General features: G+C 48.0%; 1 protein-coding gene across 1 annotated transcript in view; it reads right to left on the bottom strand.

Annotated features, from left to right (window-relative positions):
- The window catches only part of TNNT3 (troponin T3, fast skeletal type), a 32,526-nt gene extending 11,912 nt beyond the window's left edge, over window positions 1-20,614 (bottom strand). Inside the window, exons 1-2 of the mRNA XM_035539222.1 lie at window positions 20,477-20,614; window positions 2,083-2,188 (exon numbers count right to left, since the gene is read on the bottom strand). Coding sequence (XP_035395115.1) covers window positions 2,083-2,188; window positions 20,477-20,614 — 244 coding nt within the window. The remainder of the gene's footprint in view (window positions 1-2,082; window positions 2,189-20,476) is intronic.
- Window positions 20,615-24,541: the final 3,927 nt, after the last annotated feature.

Genomic DNA, 24,541 nt, shown 5'->3' on the forward strand with positions numbered 1-24,541 from the left:
AAAAAAAAGCCTGAAAATACAGAAAAAGCAAGGTAGTTTCAAGGGATGTTGGGCTTCGTCTTTGGAAACAGCTGGCCAGGTGTTCTAGGGGTTGGGGTCATCTGAACACAACTGAGCTACCTCAAAGCCTTCAAAGTCCACGAGAGCTTTCTATACCTTGAAAATGATTTTGGATTTGGCCCAGGGACAGTTAGTTATCTGCCCACACACCAGAGCAAAACTGACCCCGTGTACATTTAGATTCGGTCCTTCCACAAGTCTTGTTCCCACCCATGTGCTCCAGGGCCTATTTGACCCAGTGTTGAAGAGCACACTCTTTTAAGCAAAACGTAAAAATTACGACACATCAGTCAATAAATTTATTCAGATGCTCCATGTTAAGCCCAATTTTAAGTGCATGGCTGGAGCAGAAGTTTAAATATCTGCAAATTCAAGCCTGGAGAGCATGACTTTCCAGGCTGGGTGGGAAAGGCATGTCCACACAGTGCCCAGCTTCTGTTTTTAATCATGCCTCTGGGATTTGAGAGACTTTCCTGGTTATTTGGATAGGGACATTTTGCTAATGAAAAGTATGATACAACAGGATCTATCTACAAAAAAAAAGAAGAACAAGCTTCTAGAGCTGGGTTTTCACAATCTGCCCTCCTAGTGGGGATGTGTAGGCTTCTCAACATGACAGGGATCCCCCCAGGAGTGACTGGATATACACAGTGAGCGATTCTTTGCGGCAGAGATGTTTTGGCCCAGTTCCTGAGTTTAAAATGAGGTGAGGAGCAAAAACAAACAAACAAAGAAAAAGAGTGAGATGTTAGAAAGATGACTCTGTTGTCCTACGACAACACCGAGCTACCATCGTAGTATCCGCCTTCTTCATCAGCTGTAGGTTGAAGGACGAAAGCAAAAGAAAAGAAGCACAGTAGTCAATCCACAACCAGCGCTGTTGTCCTGAGAGCAACTGTCCTCACTCCCTCCCCACTACGCTCTCTGGAGATGGGATAATGGGGAGGAACATAAAGAAAAGGGTGTCTAGCTCCTTACAACAGCAACGCAACATGATAAGAGGCGGTACATTTGCCAGCTGTGAAGTTTTGGCTGGAAATGAGTGGACTTAAAACAGTGTCACATCCTGATACGAAAATGCCAGATCATGAACCATCAAAATCATGAAATTTGGGTAGGTCCAGAGCTGAATTACAGGTCTACCAGTTTGCAGCAGGTAAAAGTGTGTCCTATAATTTACACCATCCCACATTGCCCAGCACACATGGGCATATCAAGTTATAAGCCAAACTCAGCTTTGTACCTGACAAAAGTTTTGATTTTCTAGCTGATTCTGAAGTTCTGCACTTCTGATCACTAAAGTCATCCTGTGAGGAGCTCAATAGCAGGTTTTATGAGAACCTGATAAAAATTAACCATCCTTCCGAAGACTTTCCTGAACGTCTGCTATGAAAGCTGCAGCTTTAGTTATGTGGAAATAATAACAAAGCAATAGATGCAGATTCAGCCTCATAACCAAATCCCAAACTGTCTGGACTTGTGTATCCAAAGAGCAAAACTCTCATGTGTGTGGGAACAAAGCATCCACGTCCCTCAGCCATCAGCTAGGGACTCTCACTTCTCTCTCTTTGTCGCTCACTTCTGTCCATGACAACAAACTACATCAGCCCTTTCTGAAAACAGCCTAGAGCCCTTTCTGAAAACAGCCTAGAACACACAACAGAAGGAGATCTGAGCCCTTCTCAACCACACGTTGTGGGCTGTTATCTAGTCAGGACCACCATATAACCCAAGGGACGTACTGACCCACAAGCTTCCAACAACAAAAAGCCTGAGGGCACTGCAGCGAGGCTGAGACCTGCAGCATCTGCAGTGCCCTGCCTGTTTCATGAAGCTCCTGTGCATTTTGGAGGTTCGATTTGGCTAGCAGACAACCCTTTTCTCCATGTTCACCCAAAGCCATCCAGAGAGGCCATTTCCCTCCCGTGCTATCTGTGCTCTTGAAAAAGGTCGGTGTTTTTAACATGGGTTCCCCAGCACTGAAAGAGAAGAAGGGTGAGGGTCTTTAGAGGCATCACGTACCTTCTTCAGGGGCTTCCTCTGCAGGTGTCGAGGCGTGAGCAGCGATGGAAAGACAGGAGATAGGAAGAAGAAGAAAAAAGAACAGATATTTAAAGCTCTTGGAAGCCTGAGGAAGAGACCAGGGAATGCGTGAAGGGGGGGAAAAATAAAGGAATTAGTGAATTAAGGCAAGGAGAAGAGGTATCTGGAGAGGCTGTCGGGAGTTAAAGGTGCTGTAAGGTTAAAGTAGTAGTAAGCATGGAGATTAAAGGAGAAGAGGGCTGCAAGTGATCATTGTGGTTAATATTTGTTTCTCTTGTTTTGTTCTCTTCTACCAACCCAGGACTCCTGTTCAACACGCACACACTCATGTTGCAACTACACGCAGTAAATCAGAAGTCATATCACATACCTGGCTCATGAACTTCAGGTGTGAAGTGTCATGGAACAAGGTGCGATGGAAAATAAGAGAATGAGAACGAGAAACCTGTTATTTCACACAGCAAGAGAGCTTTTGAGCCAAAGGGGAGGAGGGGTAGAGAGGAAAAGGGGAGAGGGGAACGAGGTTGAGAAGTAAACCTGAGATGAAATAAATCGATTACATTTGAAACAGCATATAAACAGAAGTCACAGGGTGGGATTAGAATTCAGTCGGGTGAAACAGGCAGCTTCATGATAATAGTGCGGTGGTTAAAAAAATAAATAAATACATAAAACAGCTTAGGAGCATTATATGCGTAAAGCACAACTTGGCAGCACAATATGCCAAGGTCTACCTCGATTTGAAATATGCACATGAACATTGTCAGCACTCTCAAAGCATTGGATCCATCCTTTTCTACAGCAGCATTCCAGCTATTTGAGATAAACGTGATGTGGTCTGGAAACCTCCTGAAATACCTGCTGTAACTCAGCAGCAGCAGCAGCAAACTTCTAGAGAAGCTCGGTTCTCTTTTCTGGATCTATGGCTCGTGCCATTTTCTTCCTTGAAGACAATCTGGATGTCTGTATAAATCTATTGCTCGTCTTCACATCCATTTGCAATGTAGATTTACAAATGGATTACTTCAGAGGAAGAAAATGTTGATTAAAAGTCTGTGCAGGCCTGCATTTCATTCTTCTGGTTTTGGCAAAGCAAGAATCGATTAGCAGTGCAGATTTGAGGGACAGATTTTGCTTTTCAGCCGTACACACGCTGCTGAATATTTTGCAAAGCAGGCATAAAAATAATGCAAAATTGCACTGTATTTATATTCACTGTGTATAGTCAATGGGTCAAATTCTGCCCCAAGATTTGAAACGAAGCTTTTGCTGTAGGAAAAAATACTCCTTCACTTACTACGGCATAGGATTTAACCCATTCCACATGGATGCATTCTGCTGATCTGCTCTTTCACAATAGTATACGTGTTCCGTGGCTTTTAGTAACATTTTCAAAGAAGAAACTAAAACAACGCAAAACAAGGAGAGAAATCCACAACCCCAAATGCATGCGAGGCACAAGCTCTGATTAACAGCTTGCTCATGATCTCCTGTCAGCGTGTATTTGGCTCCATGCAGGCTGTCCCAGCAGACAGACACTGGGGAGTTTAGAAGTTAAATCACATACCTGGAGGGGGGGCTTCATTTAGTAGGAAGTGTCAGGGGAAAAGCATCCGAAAGGAAGATAAGAGAATTAGAAGTTATTCAGGGGGGGATCATCTCAAACTTTGGTAAGACCAGGCTGAAGGGGGTGTCATTTGCATACTAGATTATGGGGAGGGGACGTTAATAAGAGGGGAAGAGGAGAACAGTGACAGTGGAGTGTGAAGTAAACAGGGAGGGGATGCCAGAGAGAGGAAGATGAAAGGAATTTGAATGCTTTCTACCCAAGCTGCTCTGTAGTCACAACCCTAAAATCTTGCACGGGCACTAAAACGTCTCTTCTAAGCTTCCTACAAGGTGCCACCCCAGTTACAAATAGTTATCTGTGTTTCCTACAGGGAGAATACATTTTAGGGAATCGTAAGAATGGATTGATTCTTTGGGACTCTGGTTTTCTTCAACATCTTCAAATTCCTATGCACAGGAACACTTCAGATTAATACATAGGAAATTAGATCTCACACATGTGCATTTGGTTAGGTGGAAAGTGTCAGCAAAGAAAAGTAAAGGAATTAGAGGAAGAAACACAACAGCAATAGCTCTGACCTTGTGCAGGACCAGGCTGGGACTCACGAGATGCATTAGACAAAGACAGCATTAACAGCACAGAAACTAAATAATAACAAGGCAGCGCAAAGAGCTGCGAGAGGCTCTCCTTCTGCTTACATCTTTATAAACCTTCCTTTTTGCTCGTGTTGCAGACAGATGGTTACATGGAAAAGAAAGCACGGGAAGGCTGTAGGTATGGCTTGACTGTTAATTGGATTTCATTATTAATTTGCACAAATTTCAAGCCGATACATGTGCCCGAGCTTGAGACCAACGCCCAGGACTTTGGAAGGCATGCAGGGGGCAGAGACATACGGGGTGGCTGGGATGGCAGCAAGGAGCTCCAGCTCGTGCAAACCCAGCTCAGGAATGACATAGCCACAGGTAACGAGGAATTAATATCATTAACGTGGGAAGGGCAGTATGGGAAGCAAGAAGCTGTGCGAGCAGTGTTGAAGTGTTGAAGCATTAAGTCACACCAAATCAATCCCTGCCTGCCGCAGGAGCAGTGCTGCTCTGCTCGAAACCAAGAGGCTGGTCTCCCTCTGCGGACCGCGGAGAGGAACAGCTGGGGTGGACGGCTCTGAGAGATGGCTGATTTAAGAAAGCTGCCCAAAATGGCACAAAACCATTTTCACAGCTCAGAGGGTGCTGCGAGTTTGATTTCTGCTTTTCCACACAATAAACATCCTAACGTTCCCACTCTCAGCATGAGGACGGCTCTGAGGCCACTCAACAGCTGTCATCACAGTGCACGCACGGAAACATTTGTTCACAAAAACGTTATTACATCTTTCATGCAACAGTTAGCTCATCCTCATTATTATGCACCACAGGGCAGAGGAAAGTATTATTGATGGAAAGTGTAAGGAAGCTGCAAGTTACAGTTTATCGTTAATGTTTTGTATTTTTATCTAGTTCCTTCCACCATCTTCGAATTCCTGAGTATAATATTAGAGTTACTGGTATTGTTTTGTGTCCAAAATCACAGCTCCAAATACATTTCAATATTTCAAAACTCATGTAAATTCAGCTAAGATTTTGGTTAAAAAAAAAAAAAAAATTGAAACAGTTTCACAACCAAAGCTTGCATTGATATTAACATTCTGAAGCAAAATCATCTCATTTTTTTTGCCTTGTGACAATCTCGCATTCCAAATTCATGTTCTTGTGTTGCACTATATATAGTCCACGTTATCCATAAAGCCAATGCTTCAGAACTATTTCCAAATGAATTTTCATTTCAAAAGTTGGAACTCTTCCCAAGAGGAAAGAAAAAAAAAAAAATCTAAAATGTTGGATCAAAATGTTTAGTTTCACCCAAATAAAAATGAATTTCAATATCTGCCAAAGAAGGCTTTCATTTTCTTCGTTTTTTTTTTTTGTTTGTTTGTTTGTTTTTAAAGTTTTGGTTTTTGTTTGCAAATTTTCCACTTAGTCCCAATTGAGAATAAAACCCAATTGTGAAATTGCCAAACTGTATTTCCAGCACACAATAACCCTTCAGATTGACGCAGAGGAATTCAGAAGTCACATACCTGGTTCATGGACTTCTTTAAGAGGGAAGTAGCAGGGAAGGAGATGCAAAGAAAGATAATAGAATTAGAGCAAGAAAGAGAGGATCATTAAAAAAACAAACAAAAAAATGCACTTTTTAAGCTAGGGTGGAGGGGTTAAAGGGATAAAAAAATATTAATAAGATTAAAAGAGAAGTCGAGGGGAAAATGGATGTCAATCAAAATCATGGAAAGGAAGGAGAGAGGGTGCTGGGAGATGGGAAATGCAGGAGAATGACGTATACTCATGTTATAAACCACTACCATCAGCGGACATAAAGAATAACTTGTGTTTAAATCAGGTCCACAGGTTTGAACATGTGAAAAGGGCCTAGGCAACCTGTCCTTATTCATGTGCATAGAAATCCCAGCTGCTGCAGAAACCAGCGGGCTCAGGGGAGTGGGTGTTGATTTCCCCAGCAGCCAGGATTTCCACCCTGGTGCGTGGAGCATGCACAGGGATGGGAAGGAGAGCACGAGCACCTTTCTGCTCCCTGATCCATGGGACCGAGCATGGGGTCACAGCCTAGCTGGGCATGCAAGGAAGGGCTGGGAGGGCAGTTTAATTAAAGGTAAGGTGTTTTTGGGTGGTGGGAGGATGCTCAGGTAAGCATGTTGTACTATTTTGCTAATCGCACAGACCGCCTTGCCAGATCTGGGATTTAATGCACATTGTAAAATCAAGCAGAACTGCAACCCTGCTATCCCCATATTTGCATAATGCACATTAAACCAGAAAAAAAAAAAAAAAAAACTCCAGGTCAGCACACGCTTCTGCAAAACTGGGTGTTGTCTCCATGCAGTGACGGGGTGGGAGGCCGAGGGACGTGGCACTGGGGCCAGCTGGGAGGAGATGCTTTGGGGAGCATTATCCCCATACCAACCGGTACCCCTACGGACAGCCTGGCCGGGAAAATGAGACCACAGGGGGAAATACAAGTGCTGCATGCAGCAAGGAAGGCCAACTGGAGCCGCATCGAGAGCAGCAGTGGGAACTGATGCAGCCCATCACCGAGCGAAGCAGCTCTCAGCAAGCGCCCAGAGGATGCTTTCACATCCTCTCCTCTTCGGCCACCGCCAGGACTCCTGCGCACATTACCACTCTGGACAGAGCTAGAGGGATTTGCAAATGATGGCACATACCTTCCTCATGAGCTTTGGCAGGTGGGAAGAGTCACAGAGCAAAATGCAAAGGAAGACAAGAGCGTTAGAGACATCAGAACAACCTTGCACTCGTACCAAATAGCGGGGAGGGAAAGTCTGAGGATATATTGCAGGGACATAAAATGAACACAGATACAGAAAGCACTACTGAAAGGGAGGGCGCAGATAGTTTGAGGTATTAAGAACATAAAACTTATTTAAGTGGCCATATCAGTGGCATTTGTCTTAAACTCACACTGCTGCTGTTCTGGATGAAGCGTGCACCCTCACAGGGCTGCTGTCTGCCCAGGCTTGGAGCAGATTTACAGCCTGAGGCCAGCACCCTCCTGGTGGCACACGGCTGCACTTGCCACCATGACACAGCAGCCTAGAAATGCCATTGCACGAACATGAAGAAAGCTGTCTTTAACCATTTGCAAAGCTAAAACACAGAATCATCACCTGTTGCTTTACACAGCAGGCTTTAACCTTAGCCATGGGCACATGGGGAGGCTGCTGTAAGAACAGCACACCCAGCGGGGCACACCTGCAGGTTGCCTGGAGGCCCGACCCTCACCAAATGGAGGACCAGGACAAGCCTCCCAGCCAGACCCAACCCATCTCAAAGCAGAGGCTTTTCAATCCTTGCAAGAGGTTTACATTTCCCTTCTGTAAACTACTTTACAGAAGTTTCTTTTTAATTTTTCGTGCAGCAATTTCCATGTAGCATCACCAGGACATCAAACATCAAGACAGAACATGAAGGAAGAGAGTACAAAAACCAACACAGCGGCAAGTGCAATTCCACACTGAGGTGCCTGGCTTTAACTCCTGCTTCTTTTACTACCTTATGACCTCGTGGCCACAGCAGAGCTTACTCTGAACAATGGGGATTCAGGGGTCATCTCACATACCTTCCTCATGAACTTCTTTAGGTGGGAGGTGCCACAGGACAGGATGCAAAGGAACATTGGGAGAGACACGTTAATACGTAGGCTGATATTGCACAGGCTGAAAACTCTATCAGGCCGGAGAGAAAAGTTTAATCCCAGTAAGGGATGCACTAATGGCCAGGAAGAGCAGGAATTTGAGATGTAGGTGAGCGGAAAATAACTGCACCGTGTGAAATGAATGGACAAAAACATATTGCTTGGGTGCTCAGGTACAGGCTGGACTTTTCCTCTGAGTTCAGTTTCATGGGAACAGCCTTCTGCCATCATGCAGATTGGCTTTATGGCAGACTGTGCATGGGGTGAGAGGGCAGAGCCTGGGGTGCCAGCAGTGCAGCACCCACGCCAATGTCCAGGGCCTTGTGCCCGGAGCTTTGCCTGCTCTGGTCGGAAAGGGAGCTTGCTACGGCAGCAGACAGCTCCTCCAAAGCACAGATGGGGGAAAAACTGAAGGTCCAGCATCTGGCTTCCGGAGACACGGACCAGAGCAGATTTGCAACTTAAAGTGGGCATTCAGGCAGTTAGGTTTGGTCAGGCAGGAATGTGTTAGCCCACAAAGGAGGAGGTTATGGAGGAAATGTGGAAAGCAAAGGCAACGCCACGTAATCACATCTTGCTTTTCTTGCACCACCCTCGAATTCCTCCCAGTGCTAAGGGGAGGACGGGGAGGATTCAGGAAGGTCACAGCACGTACCTGCTTCGTGAACTTCAGCAGCTGGGATGCAGCAGGGAGCAAGAGCAATGAGATGGAAAACGAGAAGTGTTAGACTAAAGGGTGTGTGAACACAACAGGGGAGTCTAAAAAACACAGGGGGGATGAAATAGAGTAACAGAGATGAAATGGAGACAGGCAACCAAAGCACGCACAGACAGAAGAAATGTAAATCCTTCTGGACCTGTGTTCTGCAAAAAACCTGCCAGCTGCTACCCCCATTATAAACAGGATTACTGGGGTTTCAAATATGCCCATAGCAGAAAACTTTGCAAATGTGAAGGGAACCGACACACCCTTTGGCTCCTCATACTCGGAGCACCAAGGCCCAAACCTCTCATGTGCAATGGGTGGGTTTCTGTTCCAGCCCCTCTTGTGCCCTGCAAATACCGTGCGCAATGCGGGGAGCCAGCTGAGGTTGCTTGCCAGCCTCTGCATAGGTATGATTAATAACACCTGCATTCTGCAGTGTTATTATTTATATTATATATAATATTATATATTATAGTCTATAACTCATAATATATACAGTATACTATATATAATATTACATATTATCACATATGTACTGTGCAACATGGCTACAAGCATACCTTACCCCAGATGGATTTTGGTTTTAAAATCCATCCGATCGTTATCTGCCAAGCTATGCAGGAGAAACCAGTGGACATGGGATATAAACCTTTATAGCCAGACCCCCCCACAGCGGGCATTACAAACACCCAGGGCTCAAAACCAGCCTCGGAGCCCACTGTGGCCTGCAGGAGATGATGGTGCCCTCATTTCCCATGCTGCTGCCTCCCCAAAACCGCATGGATACGAGTAGGTATGGGGCACCCGCGATGGAGTCCCCAAACTTCTGCAGACACCCTGCTAAACCAGCAGTTTAGGGAAGCAAATGTTGTCAGGTGAGGAATCCTTTGCCACAGCATTCTTCTCTTGCCTCTTGTTTTCTTCTACCACCTTGCAAAACGAGGCGAGCATCAGCTCTGAGCCCTGCTGCAGGAAAGAGCGGGGCTGAGAAGTGCTTTCACCTACCTTCCTCTTGGACCTCTTCTGTGGGTGGGAAACGGCAGGCGGCGAAGGGAACGGGAGAAGAAAATTAAAACAAGAAATATCTTATTTAAACATTCTTGAGGTTTCCCAAGCTCCCAGGCCGTTATGGGTAGAAATACACAATGATGGAATTACAGGATGAGAGAGAAATAAAAATAACATTTTTATGGGCATATTATGGGGTTATAAATGTTACTGAAATATGGGAATATGACCACAAATGAAAACCACATTAAAAAGTCATCCACTACTTCATTCTTTATTAGAGCTGGTTGAAATTTCCTAAAGCTGTCTTTTGATGAAATTTTAATCAAAAATAAAATTGATCCATTCTTTTTTTTTTTTTTTTTTTTAATCTGTGTTTCTTGAATGGGTAAAAATTTTGGCCAACAGTCATCAAATTTTGAAATGTCACAGAAATTCATTCCTGAACACCAAGAGATGGATATCAACTTTGCAGGGTCGACCCCCACATCCCTTTTTTTAAAATCTAATTTTAGGGAGTGAAAGGAGGGGATTTAACACCTTTGTGACAAGAAAGTCTCAGTTTAGTGGAAAAGGTAAGCCCAAACAAACATGTTTGTTTCCATACAGATATATAAACACACACATGTATATGCATGCTATAGATGTGTAGTTATATATGGATCTTCTACCCAAAAATGGGTCCAATTTCCTATCAGCTCAATAAGTGACATCAATGGCTGTCATTGCATTGATGTCTGCGGCTCAGGACCGACTTCTGGCCACCAAGTGTGAACTGTTTGCTCTGGATTTCTTCACCCACATTCTTCCTCTGCACCCAGAGAAAGAAAGCAGAAGCCATGTCACATACCTTCTTCCTGAGCTTCAGGGGGCAAGTGTCATGGAACAAGAAGCAGCAGCAAACAGGAAAATGAAAACAGAAAACTGTTAGAAAGTGGTAATTGAGTGAGCTAAGGCCTGGAGAAGTTGTTAGAAAGTGATGGAGAGAAGTTATGTGAAAGGAGATGGGTGGCTTTGGAAGATAACACAGAGGTCAAGCAAAAGTGGAGAGCAATGAGAAGACACAACTCAGAGGAGATGAGCATGCAGATTTATTTTTTTTAAAAAAAAAGCAAAATAGCCACCTGCCTTTTAATTTCATATCATCCTTGAAACCCAAAAGGAGACAGTCAGAGAAGGAAGGAGAGGGGAAAGAAGAAACACTTCTCCTTTTAGGAAGGTTTGTCTGTAGGAATGACGCCCTTTGCTCACTCTTTGGATGTTTGACAAGATGTGAAGAAGGATGGAGCATGAGCAGCACCTTCACCTCCCCGGCTCTGCCCCTCCAGGCAGGTGGCCACTACAGACCTGGAGGCACCTCTGCAATGCATTTGGCTTTTTTTGAGTCCTTGATGCCCCTGGCAGCAATACTGGGAGCATCAGAGACACGAGACACTGGTGTGTCTTAGGGCTGAAACTATTCTGAGCAAGCCCACATTCTCACCTCTGTTCCCATTACCACTGATGGGAATTGGTTGCAGCAATTTGGGGGAACCCATGGCAAATAAAAAGCTGCTGCTGCATATGAAATGGTCAGATGGGACATTTCTGCACAGGGGAAACATCAGAGCTGGTCTCACACCTTCAGTGGGCAAACATCCCTCCTCCCAGGCAAGGCTTCATTTCCTGGCCCTTTAGAAGGTCTCTCAGACACTAAGGTCAGATCCTGGGAGAAAGCAAAGCTCCTGTGGATGTACCCCAGAGCTTGGCCCTCACTTCAGTTCCAGATACCTTGGGAAAACGAAGGACGACAACTGAGAGCTACGCTTGCATGAACGTGTCAAAGGTGCCCAGGAAAGACACTGGTACAGCTCCAAATCCTTCCCCTCCCTGCTCTGAAGCAACTCAGGTGAAAAAACTGAGAGGTATGAAGGGCTTTTCATCCTCCATCTTTCCAAAAATCTCCTCTGTGTCTCCAGCAGCTTGTCAAATCATCGCTTGCCAGCTAAAGGCATGCTAAAAAAACTTCATCTTTGCCAGCCAGTCCCCTGCTTCCCCTTCTCCATCCCTCTCAGCACCCTGTCTGGTGCTAGACAACCCACTCTCCAATTCCAAATTTCAGCTACCAGCTTTATAACCAGCCCCTGTGGCTCCTACAAATCCCATGCTTCACTGTAACGTGAAGTCTCTGCAGGTCATGGTCCCAGTTTGGCTGGTTTTCTTGTTTCAACTGGTGATCGATCAAGTGTTTCAGCTCACCTTTAGTGGCAAGCACCAAAGAGAAGGGTCAAATACAGACAAGGGAAAGGCAGGACCAAGAATCCAGGAAAGATAAACTACGTTCTAAGTGTTTTGTTACCTTCTTCTTCGTATTCCTCTGCATTGATATAGAGGGGAGGAAAAAAAAGGCAGACAAATCAACCACCAGCCTCAGCGCCCAGCACACAGCCTGCGATGGGTGGCACATCAGTAGGACATCACCCACGACAGAGCCCTTTACACTCACATGGACTTGGGGCAAGATGCCCTCAGAGCAGCCACTTCCAAATCAGCAAGAAAAATAGCAAACCACATGACTTTGAGAAAAAAATAAAGAGGTATAAAAGGGGAGGAAGACTATATTATATTGGATATTTTCTTGGGCAACAGGGGCTCAGGCATACAAGCACATTAGAAAGAAAGGTGACAAATGAGCATAAGGAAGAACAACAAAGAAAAAATATGTTCGTTTCTACATACATTGCTTGTATGCATTGTGTTTTTATGTTTAAAAACAGAAATTATGTATATGAAATCTTCAATATAAATTGCCAGCAGATGGCAGTGCCCCTACAAAAACTGGCAGCATCCCCTGCAAACAGGACATCAGTTTTGGGCTGAAATCCCAAAGGCTGCCCACAGCACAAAGACAGCCCCGGTACTACAAATAGCGTACAGATACCAGAAGCTGGTGACAGGTAGGCAGACAGACAGACACACAAGGAGATAGGTGCACTGACATCTATTTATCCATCAAACAAGGATAACTGTGCCAGCACATTTTGTTAGCAGACCAACAACAGGCAGACAGGAGAAGATGCACATGGCCAGTGAATGCTGCAGACTGGCGTGGAAGCAATTAGAGATAGATTTCAGACTTACCCTCTCCTTGCTCCCTGCGAGAGAGGAAAAAAGGTTATTGAGACTAAATAAATATTTCTTCCACTCTGTATTATGGCCAGACTATACTGAAGTAACCCAATGTAATTTTGTTTAAAATCTGTGTTGTTTCTTCTTTCCTCCCTGCTCTTGGAAGAGTCATCTGGTTTTTAGATTAGTAAAGTAGCTGCTTTGGATATTTAACTTTTATTTTTAATGATGTTCCTGGTTGCAAATGGAATCTCAGCCAGGAATAATCCTACCACCCTGTGATACCTAGAAGCCAGCACTGTGCAGGGCTGGTGAAGCTGGACCCCATCCCTGGTGCACGGGGCAAGCCTGTGACGATGTTCAGCCATGCTGCAGGCTCCATGGCCCCTAGAAGTGTTTATCCCATGGCTGTAACACCTTTAACTTTATGCTCAGTTCCCGTTCCTCACCCCTCCTTGCCAGCCTCTCCTGCTCTGCCACCACCTCGCACAAAACCCAAGCCCTGGGGCAGCCACAGGCTGCAGAGCGGGGCAAGGCACAGCACGAAGAGACAGAGCAAGGGACGTGTTATTTTGAGATTGGCCAAAAATGTACTTAATCTCAATTTTGGATTTTTTGTTTTGTTTTGTGTAAGGGTTAACTGGACAGAATGTCATTTAGCCTCCTCCTCATAACAGGAGAGGAGGGTAAATGACCTTTGCAGGTCTGTCCTTAATGCCTCTGATCCTGTGACTGCCCTAAATCTCCCTCTGTACTTCCTGGTGTATAAGTGCCAAATGAGTTTGGCCACATTTCTCTGGATTTGTTAAAAAGGGAAGAAAGTGTCTCCTCCACTCCACCGTGTTTTTATTCAGCCCCTACCATGTGTGGCACCATGACTACCGAGGACAAGCTGAGCTGGGTCGAGGCATCAGGAGGACTTCCCTAGTCGGATGAACTTTGATGGGCCCTGTGGCACCCAAAGGCCCTTCTGCAGTGCCCCGGGGGGCTTGGGGCTGTGCAGGAGGTGGCACCCATCTCCTCAGCCCCGCGGGGATGCCCTCGGGCGCTGTGTGGAGCCCAGCAAACAGATGAACATGCAGGCAGCTCCCTCTACTTACACTTCCTCGGTATCAGACATGTTGGCAGCGAGTTTCTAGACAAAAGATGAAAAGAAGAAGAAGAAGAAGAAAAAAAAAAAAAAGAAAAAAGTGTTATTAGTGAGAGAGCCCCCTAAAAAATGCCAAGGCAGGAGCAGATGGGTTGACATTTGAAGACAAAAAAAGGCAGGCGCCTGCTTCCCCGACACAGCAGCCAATCCCCCACCAACACTGCCATTTTCGGAGCAGCGCTGCCCCCTGCCAGCCGGGTCAGATGAGAAGGAGAGGTGGAAAAAGGAAAAGATCAGCTGGCAAGGCGTGCCCCGTCAACTCAGCCGCTTAGCGCAGATGACCCCAGGGGGTGAAGCCTGGACCTGGCTTTGGGTTACCAAAGCGGCAAAGCTCAGGGAGACGGGCAGAGGCCAGGGTGTCCTTTCTCACCCTGCTGACATTTCCATCACTCCAGCGAGACCAGGGAAATCTCAGAATCGTAGGGGTTGGAAGGGACCTCAGGAGATCATCGGGACCAAATCCCTGCCAAAGCAAGTTCCCTAGAGATATGTTTCCTATGTTTCCTTCTTTTATGCTACTACAAGTGGGAAGATGCCAGCTCCAAAGCATTAGTCAGAGCTAAATAAAATAAAATAAAATCTCTGCAGATATACCCAGAGATAACTATTTACTTGTCAGCACACAGAAACTGTCACTGAGTACCTTAAGTAATAGCATCTGGCTTACACAGCTGATTAATAAATGAACAATGGTCTGCTGATTAATTCAGGATGAAAACTGGCCAAATGCATAGTGAGGCAATTCACATCAATACAACCAGTTGTATTTATTACAACACATCCTCGCAGCGCGTGGCAGAGATAACTGCCTTCGCGGCACTTTTTTGGCTTGCGTTTCTGAGCTCGAACGGGTCCAGAGACGGCAGCGGCGCAGGGCTACAGCTCTCCTGAAAGCCTTGTCTGCCCCAAGAGCAGGGGGCAGAGGTGGGGAAGGGCCCCCCAAACTTCCTCCAAACCAGCAGCAGGTCTTAAATTAGAAAGCCAGGCTCCTCCTGGCTGGGAAACCCAAAGCGTGACTTTCAGGACTTCATTACTCAGCTGATATATGAGAGATGTCTTGAAGGAGCAGGTGGACCGATTTAGGTTCAAAAGGAACAACTGCAGCTCAGAGGCTTTCTATTTCAGAGGAAGGCAGTAATCCCAGAGGCTCCAGCTCTGCCCTATAAGGGATCCTCTCCATTCCCCAGCAGTGACCCTGGACACCACGCGTTAGCACCAGCAAGGTTTTAAAAACCCACGTTCTAAACAGGCTGTGCTTTTAGTCTCCTTATTTATCCTTTTTTTGTAACTCAGCATTGCCCAGGGAGTTCTGCCAGCAATGACCATGTTACAGACAGGAGGTAGATCTCTTGCTAGGACACACGAGGTCTGGGTCCTGTGGTCGCTTAGTCTGGGGCTGCCTTTAACTGGGTACCTGTGATCTCCCACACCTCCCCGTGCAGGAGGAAAGGCAGGATTCCTGTTTGTGAGCAGCAGAAAGCTTTGCAAAAGACTTTTCTGCTGCTTGTTTGGATGTAACACCTCTCATCTCTCTCCCCTCATCTTTATCTAGATCATCAAATCCTCAGTATGAAGGCTTCCACTCGCTGTCTGCTCGTGGCTAGCAGTACAAGAGCTTTGCCACCTCATCCCAGCCTCCAAAAACTGCTCACGCTAATGGCACTAAAGCTTGACAGCATGTTGTTTTATGCAGTGGGACAGCAGAGCTTGTCCTGGCAGAAGCCCACAGAGGGAAGATTCCAGATGCCCAGCTACTGCCTGCTTCCAAAACCCGCAATCTGTGAGACTGGGGGCAGTGGACAAACCCTCGTGTGGTTTCTGCCCTTAATTTGTAAAGCCAGATTTCATCCTTCCCAAGGTGAAGCCAAGACTAGAGGACTTTTAAAGGGCTCAGGGTTAACTCTCGATTTCACCCCCCCCCCCCAACAGGAAGAGTAATGCTGCTCCGTGCTGGAGAAGAAAATAGCCTGAGAGCCCTCCATGAGCACGCAGAGCCCAGCGCCTGCCTGGTGCAGGGCGGGCACGTAACGCGGGGCGTGCTGCTCTTTGCAGGGCAGCTGAAGCCAACGGGAGCCTTGGCAATCAGGCTTGCCATTAACAGCTATTGGAATGAGCTCATCCAGCCTCCAATTTAGCTCTAAGGACATCTTGCCGAGGGTTGTCACATTGGCTGCTCCCCTGCGCCCTTCCATATTTGTTAATCCGAGCGCGGTGAAAGCGAGGGGGGTTTTGCAAGGAATCTGCCCGCCTGCTGGAGGAGCTGGGCAAGAATGCCAAAATCTCTGACACCCAGCGACCCCAGCCCAGAGGAGCTTTCTGAGCCCTGGATAAAGTGAGTCAATAACAAGCCAGATGGTGCCTTGAAGCCAAGGGCAAAACCAGATAGCGACAGAAAGACCCCAGGCCACCCGAGAGCAAAACCGGCTCCTCGATTCCTGCACTGGCCGCATAGCTAATCCTGTCGTCAAAGAAGCAAATAAAACAAAACCATTTTTGCCTCCAAGAGGTGCTGAAGAAAGCAATCCACTAAGAGCAATTTATTTATTTATTTATTTTTGTTCACTGAAGGCAATGGAAAGTCTCCAGCTGGCTCAGGATTGCCCTTTGGTGGAAATTGCATTACACACAGCAAACGCAGCCTGAGATTAAGGCTGTTAGCACCTTGAGGCAATAACTGGCTTTTGTTTGTACAGTGCCAGAAAAAAAAAGGGCGTCTGGTCTTGACTGAGGTTTAAGGATGTAATAAAATCAATTAGTTAATAATGCCCACCATTCGGGAGGAAATCAAAACACGGTATTGCCAGCCCAAGCTTCCTGCCTCCTCCCACCCTTCAGGTAAAGACAAAGGTTATTTTTCGCATTTAATTCAAGCTAAAAATTCCAAACTCTTTCATTTCTGATTTTATTTGCTGAAGATCCTCAAGTCCTGGTTCTGGTTCCATCCAGAAATGAAATAAAGCCACGCACGCTCGCTTCCCTTTCCAACAAGGGCAGGGATGTGGCAGTTTTATTGCATGCCCTCTTGGCTGGTGGGGCAAATACCCTCTTCCTCATCAACCCCAAATAGCCAGGGGCCGCCACGATGTTGGGCACATTGTCAGCTCATCCCCTTCGACCTCAAACACTTCTGTCCTTGGCTGGAGGCGCAGAGCCCTCACGCCCCAAGAAGCATCTTAGCAGCTGAGAATGCACCCGCCCAGAGGGGGAACAGGCTGCCTCGTGCCCTGGGACCAGCCCTGGAAATTACCCACCCACCGGCCGGCCCCTCCTGCGCCAGGCTCTGCGGCCATACAAGGGAGGGGAGCTGGCAAGAACCCTATGGAAAGTGGGGAGGAAGAAAGCGGTGGGAGCCGGCAGGGACGGCGATCGGGCGAGGGGTACGGGTTCCATGCACCAAGCCCCAGATGGCTGTGCATTCCTAGCAGGAGCTGCTGCAAGCCCAACACATATATAAATATATATATATATGAATTATATAAGGCATATTTCTTCCATCCCTCTGCCTCCTCCCTTTGTTTCTGAACTGCTCGGTATTTTCCAGCAGAAAGTGTTTCTCGCTGCAGTGGGGTAGTGGGACTCAATTGCTACCGCACACTCCACCAACACAAAGCAAAATGTCAGTTCTCTGCCCCAAAACGTGCCCTTTAACCCTGTCTTTGGGTCTTGTTGGATCCCTGTGTGGAGTTGGCTGAGAGAAAGAAGTGGACTAAGAGGTAGCAGCCTGCTTGGTGTATACCCCCTGCCTCTTCTCGTCCCGTGCCGGCAGGCCGCCAGCCCTGGCCATCGCTTACAGCCTCCCCAGCACACTGCAGCTCCTCCATGTCACTGCACTGGGGGTCAGGCCAGCGATGCACAGGGGTTTGAAGCCACGCATGTGGGGAGCATCCCATAGCCCCAATGAATCCCCCGCCCCCTTCCTCCTGGAGGGGTTCCTTCCCTAATTTTCTTCTTTTCCCATGGGAGGGGGGCAATTTTCCATCACTGTGTCGGTGTTTCTCAGCCCCACACCCCCTTGCCTGGTTGTCCTGCCCTTCATCCCTCCCACCGTGGCCATCCCTTTTTCCCATCAGGGGTTTTCCTGAGCACGACGTATGCCTCCTTGACCCTAAGAGACACTGCTTCATCCCCAGCCTTGGGCTTTGGAAGGGTCTTCTCCCCCCGCCCCCCCCCCCCCCCCAGCTGATCCTTGCAAGTCCACAGCACCCAAATCTCCACAGGTGACAGTAGCCTTGTGCGATGCCCAACCAAATGGAGGAAGGAGAAGTATCTTGTCCTCAGCAGAGATGCTCAGAGCCGTGCAGGAACCCAGATCCCACAAAACCCCAGCCCTCCCCTTGATCCTCCTCCATTCAAACCTGCCGCTTACCTGGGAGGAGAGGAGAGAAGCACCGAGCTTCCTTCAGCACGGGCTGGAATCTGCAAGAGTCCCAAGGTGATGCAGCCCTCAAGTTATAGTGACATTCGATCGTCTGGAGGAGCCGATTGGCCCTGGGACCCCACCATGGGCAGGGAAGGGAAGGGAGCGGGGCTTGAGAGGGGAGAGGAGCAAGGGGAAGGGGGGGGGGGAAAGGTCATACCATGTATAGGAGCAGCTTGAGGACTCGCACAGATGATGCTTAGGTGGGAGGGACATGTTTGGTGAAAAAAAACACAGGGCTTGTGTTTCTATATTTACACTGCCACCAGGCAAGCGAAGCTTGAAGAGGGGTATCTGAGGCAAAGGCAGCTCGGAAACGAAATGTGGGGCCTCCGGCGCTCCATGGTATTGCTTAAAACACAGTCCTGGCACGCTGCTTCCCCTGGTATGAACGCGCAGCAGCTGCCTCCACTCTTCTGGCCGGGCAGGGATCTCCCCTGCTGCTCTCAAAATGCAATCGGCTGTGTTTGCATGTTGTGCTGGAGCTCGGGGACCTGCTGCTGCTGCCCAATGCTCTTTAAAATGGATTGCCAAAGGGTGTGCAAGAAGTCAGCAGCACGGGATTTGTGTGCATGTTGTGTGCAGCGTGGGGCCACCTCTTGCTAAGATGCAAGAGCAGGGCAGGAGCACAGCAAGACAGCGTGCCCAACCTTGAGCCACACTCAGAGCCCTTCTCAGTGTGACAAGAAAGCCCTGTTTAAGCAAGGACATCCCAGAGAGGGCAAGCCCCAGGTGGCTGAACCCCCCCCCCCCCCCAGTCACCTGAACGCCTGGTCAGGAACCTTTTGGTGCGCGGGGGAACCCATGCAGGCAGCTGCGGAGCCCGGGAGGCTTTCATCCCCCAGCCACCCTCGGCAGTTGCAGGGCTGTGCCGGCAGAGGATCACAGCAGATCACAGTTCCCATTTCACCAGACCTCGCAGGCTTCATCTCCCTGTCCCCTCCCTCCGTCCCCTTTGGCAGGCATCCCGTGCTGCAGAGCGTGCCCGCCGGTGTGCCTGGCAGCTCGGGCACCCCCTTTCTCCCAGCCTGTAGGAGCAGAGGAAACCTTTAGGAGCTGCAGGGCAGGCGGTATTTTTGGCCCGGGTCGCAGATCGATTCCTGTCCTCTCTTTCCCTGCCACTTGCAGGAAAGGGTCCCCCAGCGAGGATGTAGAGAAGAGCTTTAAAAGACGCGGAGCACGGTGCTGCAGCCTCCCATGCACCAGGTAATGTGCATGAGCAAAAATCCCCTTCTGCAGCTTGTGCTTTCTGGCTGGCCGGCAGCTTATCCCCTCACCTGCCTCCTCAAACCCAGCTTGAGGCAATGCTCACGTTACTCACTGGGTGGGAAGAGGATGGTGCAGCCAGGTTTGCACCATCCTAGAGCTGGATAGGTGGCAGAGCCACTCTGGGTGCCAGGGAACACGCGGTTGGACCAGGCATCACAGCCTTTTCTCTCCCCAGCCCCAGCTCCCTGAAAGTACCAGCAGAGCAGAGCAGCTTTCAGGCTGCATTTTGGGCATCATTCAGCATTTTTGCCATCTTCCACTGGCTCGGTTTCATCAGCACTCCACCAGCTGGGTACGTCTCCAAGAAATACTGTATTTGCCCAAATGAGTAGCAGAGTGGAAATGTACCAGAGGGGAGTCCCCTGCCTATTTCCCCTTTTATGTTTGCCTTCAAGTCTGTTTGGCAGAGGTCTTCCCCAGCCTCCTTCACCTGCCTGTCCTTCATAGATTGTCCTTGCTGCTGATGGGACATCTCAGCTCAGATGCCCCACACCAACAGGTGTTGGCAGAGCCATGCAAAGGGCAAAATAGGTGTTGACACAGGCTACAGGAGGCACAGACAGGTAGCCAGCTCTTTTGACCTGCTGCAGCTCTTTGCTTTCCATGGTATTGCTCATGTGTAGGCATCTGGTCTCGGTGCCCTGTTTTATAGGGCACAGCATCCTGGGGATGGAGATGCAGGAGACAGTCTGCTGCCTCTGACAGAAGATAAACCAGATGCAAACATTGCTCCCTGCAGCATCCCCTTAGCTCCCACATGCACGTCTGTGCTGAGCTCCATTCCTGATCTGGACAAGCTGCTCCGGACTAACTCCCATCGTGGTGTAACATAGCATCTCCATGATCTGTCTTCCCCCCCACCTGGCTGCTCAGTACCGTCCTCGGGTTGCCTCCATTGGGAGCAGTCATGTCCACGTCCCATGTCTCGTTCAGGCTGTTCTGAGCTGGGCGTTGTGTTTCCAGTCCCAACTGGTCTGGCTCTCTCTTCCCACTGGAGCAGGGGACCTGTGCCATCCCTCCGAAAGGTGGCTTGTCTGATGCACACATCCTTCCTTTGCTTTGCCATCATCTGCCTCACAAGCAAGGCTTGTTCCCCATAGCCCGCTCCAATGCTTTGTCTTTTCTTCCCTTTGTGGGTCTCTCCATCAGCTTTAGCGCGTAACCATAATCCTCTCCAGCATTTGTTTCATGCCTTAGCCACACACCCCATGCTACCCACACAAACCATATATGCCACATCCTTTACTCACCTCTTGATGCCATACACCAGTTCCACCCACAGCCCACGACATTTCTATTGCCAGCTTTGCCTCAGTTTACTGCAGATCCTCCTGCCCCAGGATATGCACTTCACACATCATCTCTGAGCATCTTCTCCCTGCACCAGCAGCAAAAAGCATGTGTGCCTTTGAGCTGCTGCCATGCAGCCACACCAGCAAAGAAACCACCACCACCTGCCTCGTGTTCCCTACTCTCAGCATCAACCCAACAAGGGAGAGATGACTGCTCAAGTCCAGCTCTGGCCTCATTTCTACCCAGACCTACTGATGTTGCTGGGTGAGGGTACAGTGAGCACCTCTCTTTAGAGAACCCCCTCTCACCCACCAGGCAGCACCCAGGCTAGGAGACAGCACCGAGGCCACGCAGAGCAGGTCACAGGCATGAACCAAGGGCTCAAAGCGCACCAAATCCATCCACCTGCTGACCACAAGCCACAGCCTGACGTGCTTTTACAGTGACAGCATCTCCACCTGGGAGAGGATACAGAAAAACAGCGTTCCTCCTCAGGTAGGGACCAGAGGCTGGGACAGAGACCTGGAGAAGTTTCCACAAGGAAACCTACCCAAATATCACATTTCTTTTGGGTAGGTAGGAGCACCCAGGCTGGTTACTTGAGACAGGCCACAGGAATACGCAGCATAGCAGGGCCGCTTGCACAGGAGCTGAAATCAGCCCTTCTCATCTTTTGTGGCTGTTGGCTGACCTATTGCAGTGGCCCCAGGCACTCAGAGGGGGGAGAGATCCCAGGGCCCCTCATACACTTCAACACGCTCGTGCATGCACATTAGCCCCGATAATTTTACAGCTCTCAGAAAGCTCAGAAAGGCTCATGGCTCAGACAAACGCTTGCATCTTTCCTTAATCCTGCCAGCCCCCGTGCTCCTTGCGCATTGGTCAATGGGCAGCTGCACGTTCATTAGGGACTGCAGAGTTTGCAAATAAAGTCAGCCACATCCTTCCTATGAAACAGGTAATTACACAGGAGAGACCTAACTCGTGAAATTAATCTCTTATTCACCGGCTGCTGACCCTGAGCAAAGTGATCCAGTATCAAAGCTGATCCCGCTTGGCCAAAGGATCTCCCGAGGTCCTTCCCAAGCCAAGCTGGCCCCTGATTCTGCACTTGCACCCTCGCACTGCAGCTGCAGAGGACCTTGCAGGGACACATTCGTTCATCTGAAATGGGTTGTTACCGAAAGTGAAACTGCTTGCAAGGAAAATGGGTTTTACTTGCGTGCTTCTATCATTTGCAGTCTGAATGTTTCTCTGGTGGGTTTAGTTTTCCCCGCTGAAGTCCTATCTGAATATTTTCAAACCAAAATAGATTTTTTTTTTCCATTTTTGGCACACTTGTCTACTTACACAGACACTGTAGCACTTGAAGTTATCCAGGAAAACCCGTAGATCTGACTGGGGAAGGGGTGAGAAGTTTTTCTGGTTGGTGACACTTGCAATTATCAACCTTTTACCATGGTTTAAGGCAGGTGAGAAATGGGAGTCAGAAAAGTGGGACAGAAAACTAAATTCTTATCCAGGTTTCCTCCCTTTCTTCTTTCTCACACCCTCAAGAAAGCATTTCTGCACGGGGCTTTGATCAGCAGCTCAAGGTTACAGTAGGTGCCCTGTATGCATGAAACACTCTTTCCAATTTAATTGAAGTAGCTGCCAATAAAAAAAGGCAGATCAGATAGAGACTAAGTAAGTAGCCTCAGAGGAAGGACAGAATATATATATATATAATTAATTATTTTCTGTTCCTGGGTAAAATCCAGTAACCTGTTTCGTGCAGCAGGTCAAGCAGAGATCAGAATAGCCTTAAACTTTAAAATTGCCTCCTCTATTTAAGTCTCAGCAGACCGCTGCCATTTTACTGGCGATGACGGGATCCTGGGGAATGTGAAACACAACTCAGAGGGAATAAACAAAGACCAGGCTCCCCTGGGCTCCTCTAACACCCATGCTTGGTGTTTGGGGTCGGGACCTCAGTAGTTGATGTTTGGTTGCTTGTCTCTCCTTTATCCTAGCCAGAAAGGCCTTGGGGCAGTGCTTGTGACTCTTGAGGAATCCATTCCAATACCCAGCCCTTTCCACAGCCATGCTCAAACCCCATCCCAAGTGTCTCAGAGAGGAGTCATTCAGATCTGTTTTTGCAGGAGAAGCGAAAGGGAAGATAGAGCTGAGAGCAGAGATCCAGAGGCCAGCCCCCAAATCCCACCTGATACTTTCATCTATGAGGAGTGATTGTAGCAGTCAGGAAAGCACAAGGATGAGGGCAGCATCTTTATGTGGTGTGAGGGAGGTTTCAGGCTACAGGAACACAAAACAAGGGCCTTCCTTAACAGAAGATGGAACAAGTATTTGCAATGGCATGGGTTCACCTACCTGAATCCTGGACTGGAGGGTGGCTGCAGGCTGCCAACACCTTCTCCTGATGGTAGCTCCATAACATCTCTACGTCTCCAGGGTATGAAAAGGAGAGTAAAAGGCAAAAAAAAACTAGTTCATATTAGAGAGCAAACTACCTATGTATGTCTGCATCCATCTTCCTGATACCACGGTTTTCCCTGCTGCATCAGGAGGGAGAGATTCAACCAACACTTCCGTAGAGGACACCAGCGTGTCATCCCCTCTGCAAAACCCCATCAGTAGGAGAATCTGCCCCATCTTATCCCCCTCTAAGCCTGCCAGAGAGGGAAAATCTGAAGGCTTGCAAAATAAATAGGGATGAATCCAAAGACCTCTTACTTCAGCATCAGATGCAAATGCAAACCAACCTTGCGCATTGTTCATACGGCGCCTGCTGTGAATGCACTCATTAGGGTCATCTGGTTTCAGTGGTGACAGTAGCAGAGCACAGTACAACATGTCCTTAGGCATTTTTAAATTCTATTTAAGTTCTCCTATTCATAAAGTGTTTTTTGTTGATTTTTTGTTGTTGTTTTGTTTGTTTGTTTTCCTAAGTTTCCAGTTGGATTGCCTCTGGTTGTTATTGGTTTTCTCATTTGTTTGTTTTTCCCAGCAATGTTTTCAGTGTTAGAGATGCACAAAGTCATTAGCATTCCTAAAAGACAGCGGCAGTTTTGAGATGTTAAAGTCGTCAGCCAAGGAGGAATTAAGTGCATTAGGGTATTTGCATACAGGACTGAGCATCCACCCCAAATCCTTCCATGGGTCAGCGCAGAGCCAGACACGATTTCACCGTTCATTAGAGAGGTAGAGATGGAAAAAGCAAATGGAGAGCTCACCTCCAACAAGAGAAGAGCCAGCCTGGGCCACAGCTTTCCCAGTCTATGTGATGTTTGCACCTATTCACCAACAAGCACCTTCAACACCTGCAGAAGAGTCAGGGTTGAAAGTGACTCTTAAGGACTGGTTTAACCCCAAATCTGTGTTGATACAGCTGATACAAGTGACAGAAAAGCTCCCCTGGTCCTCCAACCAAAATTCACTGCTGCCTGCCCAATCCACCAACTCCAAACCACCTCTCCTCCGCTCCCAGCACTGCACTTTCCATGCTTGCACCCCTGAATACAGCACAAATCATGCCAGGATCAAGGGCGGACATAGCCACGCTTCATGCTCTCCCTCTCCAGGCACGGTAACAATCAAAGCACAGCTTCAAATTTGCATTTTGCAACCCTGACTTTTGCAAAACTGTAA

This window comes from Cygnus atratus, chromosome 5 (genome assembly GCF_013377495.2).
Source record: "Cygnus atratus isolate AKBS03 ecotype Queensland, Australia chromosome 5, CAtr_DNAZoo_HiC_assembly, whole genome shotgun sequence".
NCBI lineage: Eukaryota > Metazoa > Chordata > Aves > Anseriformes > Anatidae > Cygnus > Cygnus atratus.